Raw genomic sequence first — 9,617 nt, forward strand, 5'->3', positions numbered from 1 at the left:
GAGGTTGTGTGTTGAAACTCTTTGCGATCATATACCTTTTGTATCTGCATTAATATATTCACACAAGACCTTAAATAGATGACAAGATGAAAGATTATATATGACCTATTATGAGTATATTATGACTTTGTGTGGTGCCTGATTACAGCGGCTGGACACACAGTTAGAGACAGACACAAGGACAGAGGCTGTGGTTCCTGGTGGCCTCACGTCACATGGAGGAGAGGGAACCACACAGCGCTGGGTTCTGTCGGTGTGGCGGAGAGGAACCAGGTTCTCATGCTGCTCTGAGGAACCAGGTTCTCACACTGCTCCGCCCATGGCGGTTCTGTCAGTCCACACTGAGGAACCAGAGCTGTTTCCTATCGTGAGTCGTGATTAAGTGGCCAAAAGCTTGTTAATAAGCGCACAGAAATAAACGCCCACTCACACGTGCATCTGAGCATCAAAGTGCATCACCACGGCCCACCAAATACTGAGAGCATGAGCGCTGGAGAAATGATGAGGACACAAAGATAGGAGGGCTCTTCTGAACCCAGAGACCACAGAGCAGGTGAGCAGCTCCTCCATCACGGCTGAGAGACGTGACTCAGGAGGAGCGAGTGTCTGTTGGTGTGTCGGTGTCACTGTGGCTATAAATAAATACAGATATGATATTTCGTTTTTTTCCATAAGAACCGCAACAAAAACTCAAAGCTCTGAAGAAAAGTAGAAATGTGCCCACTCTCTCTCTCACCCTCTTACTTATTACACCCCCCCCCCCCTCCGCCCCTCCCCCCAGGACCCCAAAAACCTCAAGTGTCCACTCCTGCTGCTTCTCCTCGTTAAGACCTTTACTTCTTGTTCTTGAGCTGATTGGCCAGCCAATCGAGGCCCTCGTAGAGGCCGTCCCCGCTGGTGGCACAGGTGGCCTGGATGTACCAGTTGCGGTGGCGGAGGGAGTGCAGGCCCAGCTTGTCCGTGATCTCGGCGGCGTTCATGGCATTCGGCAAATCCTGGCCACAGAGGAGAGTACGATGAACTGAATGGCATCAATCCAGCTGACCCTAAACATGAACCTAACCCTAACCCTAACTCTGACCCTAACCCTGACCCTAACCCTATCTCTAACTCTAACCCTGACCCTAACTCTGACCCTAACCCTATCTCTAACCCTAACCCTGACCCTAACCCTAATTTTGACCCTAACCCTATCTAACCCTAACCCTGACCCTAACTCTGACCCTAACCCTATCTCTAACCCTAACCCTAACCCTGACCCTAACTCTGACCCTAACCCTATCTCTAACTCTGACCCTAACCCTAACTCTAAACCTGACCCTAACCCTAACTCTATGCATCATATGCATATGTGTGTGTGTGTGGGTGTGTGTGTGTGTGTGTGTGTGTGTGTGTGTGTGCGTGTGTGTGTGTTACCTGCTTATTGGCGAAGATGAGGAGCACGGCATCTCTGAGCTCGTCTTCAGCCAGCATCCTCATGAGCTCCTCCCGCGCCTCGTTCACCCGCTCACGGTCGTTACTGTCCACCACGAAGATCAGACCTGAACACACAGAGAGGTGAGTGAGTGAGTGAGTGAGTGAGTGAGTGAGTGAGTGAGTGAGAGAGACAGAGAGAGACAGACAGACAGACAGACAGACAGGCTCACCCTGGGTGTTCTGGAAGTAGTGTCTCCAGAGCGGTCGTATCTTGTCCTGCCCGCCCACGTCCCACACGGTGAAGCTGATGTTCTTGTACTCCACCGTCTCCACGTTGAACCCTAGCAGGAGAGACAGGTCAGTGAACCATCTCACCACCCAGGGGAGCGTCTCACCGCCCAGTGAACCGTCTCACCGCCCAGTGAACCGTCTCACCGCCCAGTGAACCTTCTCACCACCCAGTGGACCGTCTCACCACCCAGGGGGACCGTGGACGAGGGACACCCTCTCACAGGTCATGTGTTCACGTACCGATGGTGGGGATGGTAGTGACGATCTCCCCCAGTTTGAGCTTGTACAGGATGGTGGTCTTCCCGGCGGCGTCCAGCCCCACCATGAGGATCCTCATCTCCTTCTTCCCGATCAGACTCTTCAGCAGATTCCCAAAGAGGTTCCCCATGTTCAACACGCGCTCACACAAGTTCTCCTGGAAGGGTTCTCTTCTCCGAATGACCTGAAGGAACAGGAAGGACTGAAGAGCAGGACCAATCAGAAACTAGCAGCTACAACATGTAGTGACATGAATGGTGTGAGTACATGAATGGTATGATTACATGAATGGTGTGATTAAATGATTACATTAATGGTATGACTACATTAATAGTGTGATTACATGAATGGTGTGACTACATGAATGGTGTGATTACATAAATGGTGTGACTACATGAATAGTGCTACTACATGAACAGTGTTACTGCATGAATGGTGTTACTACATTCATTTATCATTAAACAATGTATAGTTATAATGCTGAAATGATAGGAACACATATTCCACATGTCTGTATAGGCTCTGTCTTATACCTCCAAGGACAGAGAGAGAGAGAGAGAGAGAGAGAGAGAGAGAGAGAGAGAGAGAGAGAGAGAGAGAGAGAGAGAGAGAGAGAGATCCTGTATGATTGTTCCATGATTCCAGGCTGATTCCTTTACTGATACCCATAAGTAGGGCCACTATCCATATGACTTTAATTTTGGCCTATGTCTCCACTCTTGGTGATAGTGGTGAAGCCCTTATAGTGAAGGCTTTTAGAACAAATGGATTTTAAACGATTCAACAGGGAGCTAAACTGTAATCCTAAAACGGTCCAAGCAGCAGCTGCGGTGAATGAAGAGCGTTCTCCCGCCTGAGGCCGTCTGAAGACCTTTCCATGGTCCTGAAAGGGTTCACTACCAGGGACCCACTCGGGTTCCGAGCCCGGGGGCCCCCTCGGTCCGGACCCCCCTTGGTGCCGACTGGGCCCCAGGAGGGCCCCTCCGTCTGGACCCCCACTGGAGCGGACCGATTCCCAGCATTACCCTGACAGGTGCGGTGCGTTGTACCATGACTGCAGTCAGCAGCACTCTCCATAACATTTAAATATGGATGTGCATCATATTTATTTTTGATTGAGTGTCAATCACATTATCAACTGCGACCCCAGTCCACATCGCATCGCTTCCGAGGATTTATTTGCAAAAATTGTTGACAGTGCGATCAGCCCATCATGTCCTGTGATTCATCCGCTCATAATGACACGTTACTCCCAGCAGGCCGTCCGCCAAGCCTTCTAAAACACCTTCTAAAGCACATATTAACAATGGGTACTGCTGTGGATCTTTATCTTAACGTTTGATTAACTGAACCCTTATTATTCGAATGATGCTCACTTACCTTGGCTGCAATAAGCCGCATATAATGATATCGCGATATTTAGAGGATGATGGCGGAGATCTCGCGATAACACGTGTCTGACACACCCCTTTGGTCTGAGAGGCGGCTCTGATTGGATGGCAGGCTGATAACGTTAACGAACAATTGTTATTAGGTCTAAAATAGTTCGACACTCTGAAATAATGTTTATTTATTTTAATTGTTTATTTATTTATTTATTAGTGCTTATTTTGTAGTTCAGCTCAGCATCCACAGGTAGCTCCGTGTAAAGTAACAGTAGACTAGTTACTAGTACTAACCAGTAGACTACTTGAGGGTCTGATTAGATCACATTAGATCTCTGTTTGGTATCCGAGAAGAAGTTCGTTAGGAGACTTAATATCCAACTCATTGGGTACGATTGTTAGAATCTGTTCTATGATAGAGTCAAAGACACAAACACGGGGATACAGCATGTGGGTAGTAGCCTAGAATGGAAGGAAATATCTGAACATTGCAAGCTTCATACTCCCAAGAATATCATAGTCTCATCGTCGGCACTTAAAGACTGCACTGATTGGATTAAACTATGAGCTCATGAAAGGTAAATGCGAGGTTTCCGTTTTCCACCCATCAGAAAGGATGAGAGGGTCCTGATTTATTGCGTTATCCCGGTATTTTCAACGCCGTTTCCGCTCTCCTACTTCCGGAGCTGTGTAAGCCAGCTAACATTCCCCGTAGCGAGAAAAAACATCCAAATTATAAGAACAACGACGACAAGGACGCACAAGGAAAATAAATATGCGAGGTTTTTTTACAATAATTTAGTAAACCAATAACCTACACATGTAACGGAAACGGATATCCTTCTTTCAGAAGTCTCCTCCCTCTCTCGCCAATAACGCTCCTTTGGAGCATCCCGTCCCGTCGTGGGGTCGTGAGAGGAGAACGCCTGGGAGCGAGGTTACCCACCACAGCCTGTGGGTGCTGCTGGTGCGATGTTGGACTTGGTCACGTCGAAGCGATTCAGGGATCGGGATAACGTCCGCGGTGAACTACCTGTTATCAGGGAGATCTAACACCACATCAGCGTTCCCCTCTGCCCGCCGTCCATTCGAGGAGCTGGAGCTCGGTGGTCGCTGCTGCAGAACCGATTCACCCAACTTTCACTCTCCTCGTTTCCACGCTTTGGAGTTACGCTTTCGAAATGAAGTCAGCAGCGATCATATTAGTATTGCTGGCCACCGTCACTTGCGTTTTCACACAAGAAGAACATAATGCAGTGGAGGAACTGCTCGTGGAGACCCTGGTGAGTAGCCTCGAACATCTGGAACCTCAGCCTCCACCTCGGTCACATCTGGGGGAAGTCTCGATTCATTCATAAATCCACTCCGTTCTCTACTTTTCGTTCCTAGGTGAGCCCCGAGAGCTGCTCGGTGCGGTCGGCCATGGGGGACACGCTGCAGATCCACTACACGGTGAGCCGCTCTCTGAACGCTCAGAGTTCTGCTGAGCGGAACTGGGAACGAGCAGAGAAGTTCTCGGCTCCCCTGGTTGTGTATGTGGCAGCGCAGCCTGACCTGGGGTCAACATCTGGATGACGTGCATCTGCATTGACACATTTAAACCGGTTTAAGACCCCCTGTGAGGGAGACCCCTTTCCGGCGGCGGGGAGCGCCTGCTCTCTCCGCGGATCAGTCGGTGTGCTCGCGGACAAAGCGCTTCTTCACGCGCCAGATGAGAGCAACACGTCAGCAGTCCGAGTCCAGCTCGAACATAGTCTCTATTAGTCTCTACTTATAGACTTTAACAGCGGGACAACTTTTACTATGAGATTAGACTCGTCCTTCTGCACCAATACAATGGTCCTTAATGTAAAGCGAGGTCAATTAAACACTATTCTAATGTTTTTTTTTATTTGACAGGGTAAACTGATGGACGGCAAGGTGATTGACACCTCCGTGACCCGCGACCCGCTGTTTGTTGAGCTGGGAAAGAAGACCGTTATTCCCGGTATAAGCTGTTCTCACTGTCGGTGTTCATAACTTCCATGTGGTACATGAAGCAGCCTATTGACTTAACTTTATCTTATATTTTTAAGGGCTGGAGCAGAGCTTGCTTGGAGTCTGTGAAGGGTAAGTCAGACATGGCAGTAAAATGCTGAGCAAGAATCACTGTTTAGGGAATTAAAACAAATATTTGATGTATGGGAATGTTAATTGGTTTTGAAAGTTTGTTATACTTTGGTCTTTTATGATGTAGACAAAAGATCAAGGCCACTATACCATCCCACCTGGCGTACGGCAAGAGAGGGTACCCCCCCACTATCCCAGGTACCTACCACACACACACACACACACACACACACACACACACACACACACACACACACACACACACACACACACACACACACACACACACACACACACACACACACACACACACACACACACACACACGTGTGACGGCTGGTGTCTCCCCAGGTGACGCGGTGCTGGAGTTCGAGGTGGAGGTCCTGGCTGTCGCACAGCAGACGCGGTGGCAGAAGATGGTGAACGAGGTGTTCCCTCTGGTGTGCCTGGCCTTGGTGCCCACCCTGCTGGGCCTGGTGGGGCTCTATCTGTACAAGAAGGCCAGCGCTCCGTCGCAGAGCAAGAAGAAGACCAAGGACAAGAAGAGCAAGAAGAAGTAATCCTCCGGGGGGCCGCGCTATTTAAATAAAAGACCAAAACCTCCATCTTGTCCTTTTTGATTTATTTTCCAAATCCCACTCAGCACTCAGGCCGTCTTAATGAGCCACAGAACAGACCACAAGCTTCAAACAACACATCCACCAGCGGAGAACCTTCTCACCCACAGCCTCTCACAGCAGCCTCAACGAGTGTGTTGAATCACGTGCACCGCCTCAATGACCGCGTGCCGAGGGGTCCGTCTGTCGGTGCCGGGGGCCGGGACCAGGGTGGGCCGCGACACCATGAGCAGGGGGTTCTGCCGGCTGAGGGTCTCGTCACTGACGGAGATACCATCCATGTACTGCCGAAGAAGAGCCTGCAGCTGCCGGTTCTCCTGCGTCAGGACCTTCTTCTCCTTCTCCAGGACCAGGCTCTCCAGCAGGGCCTGGTTGTAGCGCTGCCAGAAGCGGGCCAGGTCTGAGTAGTCCAGCATGGCCTGAGGGGGCGCGGGGAGGGGGGGGGGGAGGAGGAGGAGGAGGAGGAGGCGTGAGGTGAGTGAGGCGTCAGGTCACAGAACCTACAGAGGTGAGCTGAGCGTGGGGATGAGCATCTACCCGGGCGAGCTCCTCGGAGGGCGGCTCCCTCGCTCTCTGCTCCTCCTGGTTCTGTTCCTCGGGTGTTAAGGACGAGGCGTAGAACGGCAGAACCTTCTCATGCTCTGATTCAAACCGGCGGCACATCTCGGCGCGACGTAAAATCTTCTCTCCCTGCGGTCAGAGAGAGCAGATAACAGAGAGACGGTTATGATCCTAAAGTTACCGTACATAAAGACTGTTACTGTACCGACAGCCATATATTGTTGTTTCTCTTTGTTCTGACAAATGCTCTCCACTATAAGTGGCTTTGGATAAAAGCGTCTGCTAAATGCCCTGAATGTAAATGTACAGTGTTCTCAGTCGGACAGAAAAGACTTGAGTTGAGCTTAAACTGGGTGGAGGGGATGTCACTGATCACGGCTGACGGACACCTTGGTGATGACGCCTTGCAGCTGCTTGGCGGCGGCGCTGCTCTGAACGCTGAGGGCTGTGAGGCGCTTCCTGTCCAGCAGGCGGGCGTGGCCCAGCCGGGCCTTGAGCTGGCGGGTCTGCTGGCTCACCGCCTCCTTTGTGGCCCTCAGGTCCCGGGCCACCGCCTCGCGCTCCTTCTGGCCGGAGTCGGGCCTCCGCAGGGCGGCGATCGACTCCTGGGAACGACCGGGAGGAACGTGCAGAATACAGCAGGGGTTAAAGTGATGCTTCAGCGGCGGTCTGGGGGTCAAGGGGTCAGGTGGTGTGGCCCACCAGGGACAGCATGTTTTACACCCCAGGGTCAGCATGTTTTACCCCAGGGGCAGGCTGGGTGTAGACCTGTGTTATAAACAAGCATGCTGGCCGGCCATCTTTTGAACTTTTTGTTCATGATGGTCAGAGAGGTGTGGGGAGAAGGACTAAATGATGTGAATGTGTTTACTCCCATCCAGCCCCAGGAGGGGGGGTGTGTGGACAAAAACTAACCCTTCGACTCACCTGCATCTTCTGCAGTTTCTTCATCTTTGTGTCTATCTCCTGGGCTCGGCGCTGGTCGCTCAGCAGGAGGTTGTTCAGGGCAGTGCGCTGGTCCTCGGTGGCGGCCATGCCCTGACGGACCTGCCGCATCACCTGCTCCATCTGCACCTCCAGCGCGTGCTTCTCACTGATGTACTGTCAGGAGACACGAGACGCCAGTGAGTACCCCTCAGTTAACGATGTCCCTCCCTTAAGCTCCACGCATTCACCCCACCAGTCATGCTGATTATTCACCCCCTCATCACATTCACCCTGTCATCACGTCCTATCCAGTCATGCTGATGATGATCGCTCTAAAACAAGGACCTTGGTCTTGATCTCGTCCCTGGTGCTCTGGTAGTCCTGCCGGCCCAGGTCGTCCGCCTCGCTGCGGCTCAGCTCCATGGCAGCGCTCACGTCCTCCAGATAGGTGGAGTCACGTTGATGCAGGGAGGAGATCAGCTCTCTGAAACAGACAACCCCGGCCAGAGCACGTTCTAGCGAGGTGGAAGTGAAACCGACAGCACCGATAAAGAACCAGTCTGACAGAGACAAGAACCGACCGCTCCGTGCTGAACTCCGTCCTCAGCGCCTGGAGGTCCATGTCCCAGCGCTGCTGGAAGAAGGCCAGTCGTCCTGTCTGCAGAGCCAGGAGGCGGTCCACGTAGTGCAGCTGGGAGCGCAGAGCCAGGCCAAACTGCTGCTCTGCCTCGCTCAGGTCCCCCACCAGGCACTGCAACGCATGAAGAACATCTTCAACCATCCAGTCCCCCAACACAACCTAAAGCCCCCCAGCCACGATGAAGAACATCTTCAACCATCCAGTCCTCCACCACAGCCTGAAGCCCCCCAGCCACGATGGAGAACATCTTCAACCTTCCAGTCCCCCAACACCCGACGCCTCGAGCCCAGCTCAGCTCACCTTGACGACGCTCTCTCTGCGGTCCAGCACCCTCTCGAAGGTCTGGCTGACGATGTCCACTTCCCGGGACAGCTCCGCCCCGCGGGCCTGACGGAGGACGGCCCGCCACTGCTGGGTGAGCTTGTGCAGGTTGACCGCCGTGTTCTTCTCCTCCTTCTGCAGCTTGTCCTGTTCAGCAGGGCGGCAGCATGGCTTAGAGGTTCACCCCCAAACCCCTTTTACGCTCTTATTGTATGTTGTACGTCCTGGCACTTAAAGGTCCCATGACATGCCACCAGGTGTGGTGTGATTAGCTGTTACAAGCTGTTTTGAAAATCTGTCTGTTATGACATCACAAGTGGGCGTGTCCACCTAGATGTGTGCTGGATAGATCAGTCTACAAGCCTAATCAGTGGACTGTAGCAAACGTTGCTCATCTATCCGTCATACATCTAGGTAGACATGCCCACTTGTGACGTCATAAGACAGATTTTCAAAACGGCTTGTAATGGCTAATCACACTCACACCTGGTGGCATGTCATGGGACCTTTAATGTACGCTCTTCTTGTATGTTGTACGTCCTGGCGCTTAAAAATAGTACTTGCGTTGTGTAGCATCTTATCCTAGTTATCTTTGTATAAGGGGAATGGGTTAACCTAGTGATTGTTAGTGCTTGGCCCTTGGTTCTATGGACATCCTTACTGTACCGACAGCCATATATTGTTGTTTCTCTTTCTTCTGACAAATGTACTTTTGGATAAAAGCATCTGCTTAACTCCCTCAATGTAAATGTAAAGGACACCGGCCCCCTCAGGGGAGGGCTCCAGAGCTGAGGGGGGCTCACCTGTAGGAACTGAGTGAGCATCTCTTCCTTCCTCTTGGCATTGTCCTTCTCTGCCTCGGCCCTCTGCTGCAGGAAGACGACCCTCTCCTCCTCCGTCATCCCGGTCCCCTTCCCCCCAGCGCCCTTCTTGGAGCCCTTCTTCGGCATCTTGGGACCCTCGGGCGGTTGTGAGACGTTTGTTTAGTTGCCAACGCAACCTGAATACAGCATAAGGTGTTATGGACGTGCATACATCAGGCGTGCTAGGATAGGATAGGATAGGATTAAGTATTAGTAAGTATTAGTAAAG

General features: G+C 51.7%; 3 protein-coding genes across 3 annotated transcripts; 1 reads left to right on the plus strand and 2 right to left on the minus strand.

The window, feature by feature from the left end:
- Window positions 1-833: 833 nt before the first annotated feature.
- LOC311339459 (ADP-ribosylation factor 3) lies at window positions 834-3,366 on the minus strand (the record flags this gene model as incomplete). The annotated part of the gene is made up of 5 exons (XM_084464852.1): window positions 834-995; window positions 1,417-1,541; window positions 1,647-1,757; window positions 1,948-2,149; window positions 3,346-3,366. The coding sequence occupies 5 exons, from the start codon at window positions 3,364-3,366 to the stop codon at window positions 834-836; spliced, it is 621 nt and encodes a 206-aa protein (XP_084320978.1).
- A 903-nt stretch (window positions 3,367-4,269) lies between these two features.
- On the plus strand, window positions 4,270-6,062 carry fkbp11 (FKBP prolyl isomerase 11). Its single transcript, XM_084463891.1, has 6 exons — window positions 4,270-4,633; window positions 4,740-4,802; window positions 5,250-5,337; window positions 5,426-5,459; window positions 5,587-5,657; window positions 5,811-6,062. Exons 1-6 carry the CDS (start codon window positions 4,532-4,534, stop codon window positions 6,017-6,019), a joined length of 567 nt encoding a protein of 188 aa, XP_084320017.1. The 5' UTR covers window positions 4,270-4,531; the 3' UTR covers window positions 6,020-6,062.
- A 139-nt stretch (window positions 6,063-6,201) lies between these two features.
- Window positions 6,202-9,475, minus strand: drc2 (dynein regulatory complex subunit 2; the record flags this gene model as incomplete). The annotated part of the gene is made up of 8 exons (XM_084464146.1): window positions 6,202-6,495; window positions 6,614-6,766; window positions 7,027-7,242; window positions 7,565-7,738; window positions 7,910-8,048; window positions 8,146-8,315; window positions 8,505-8,672; window positions 9,329-9,475. 8 exons carry the CDS (start codon window positions 9,473-9,475, stop codon window positions 6,202-6,204), a joined length of 1,461 nt encoding a protein of 486 aa, XP_084320272.1.
- Window positions 9,476-9,617: the final 142 nt, after the last annotated feature.

The sequence above is a fragment of the Micromesistius poutassou genome, assembly GCF_964030765.1.
Source record: "Micromesistius poutassou genome assembly, chromosome: 2".
Classification (NCBI taxonomy): Eukaryota; Metazoa; Chordata; class Actinopteri; order Gadiformes; family Gadidae; genus Micromesistius; species Micromesistius poutassou.

Excerpts from the sequence above, each read along its gene's own strand:
- fkbp11 (XM_084463891.1), top strand. The coding sequence starts at position 4,532 with ATGAAGTCAGCAGCGATCATATTAGTATTGCTGGCCACCGTCACTTGC. Across the intron at positions 4,803-5,249 it reads CGCTGCAGATCCACTACACG|GGTAAACTGATGGACGGCAA; the intron begins GTGAGCCGCTCT and ends TTTATTTGACAG. Across the intron at positions 5,338-5,425 it reads AAAGAAGACCGTTATTCCCG|GGCTGGAGCAGAGCTTGCTT; the intron begins GTATAAGCTGTT and ends TATATTTTTAAG.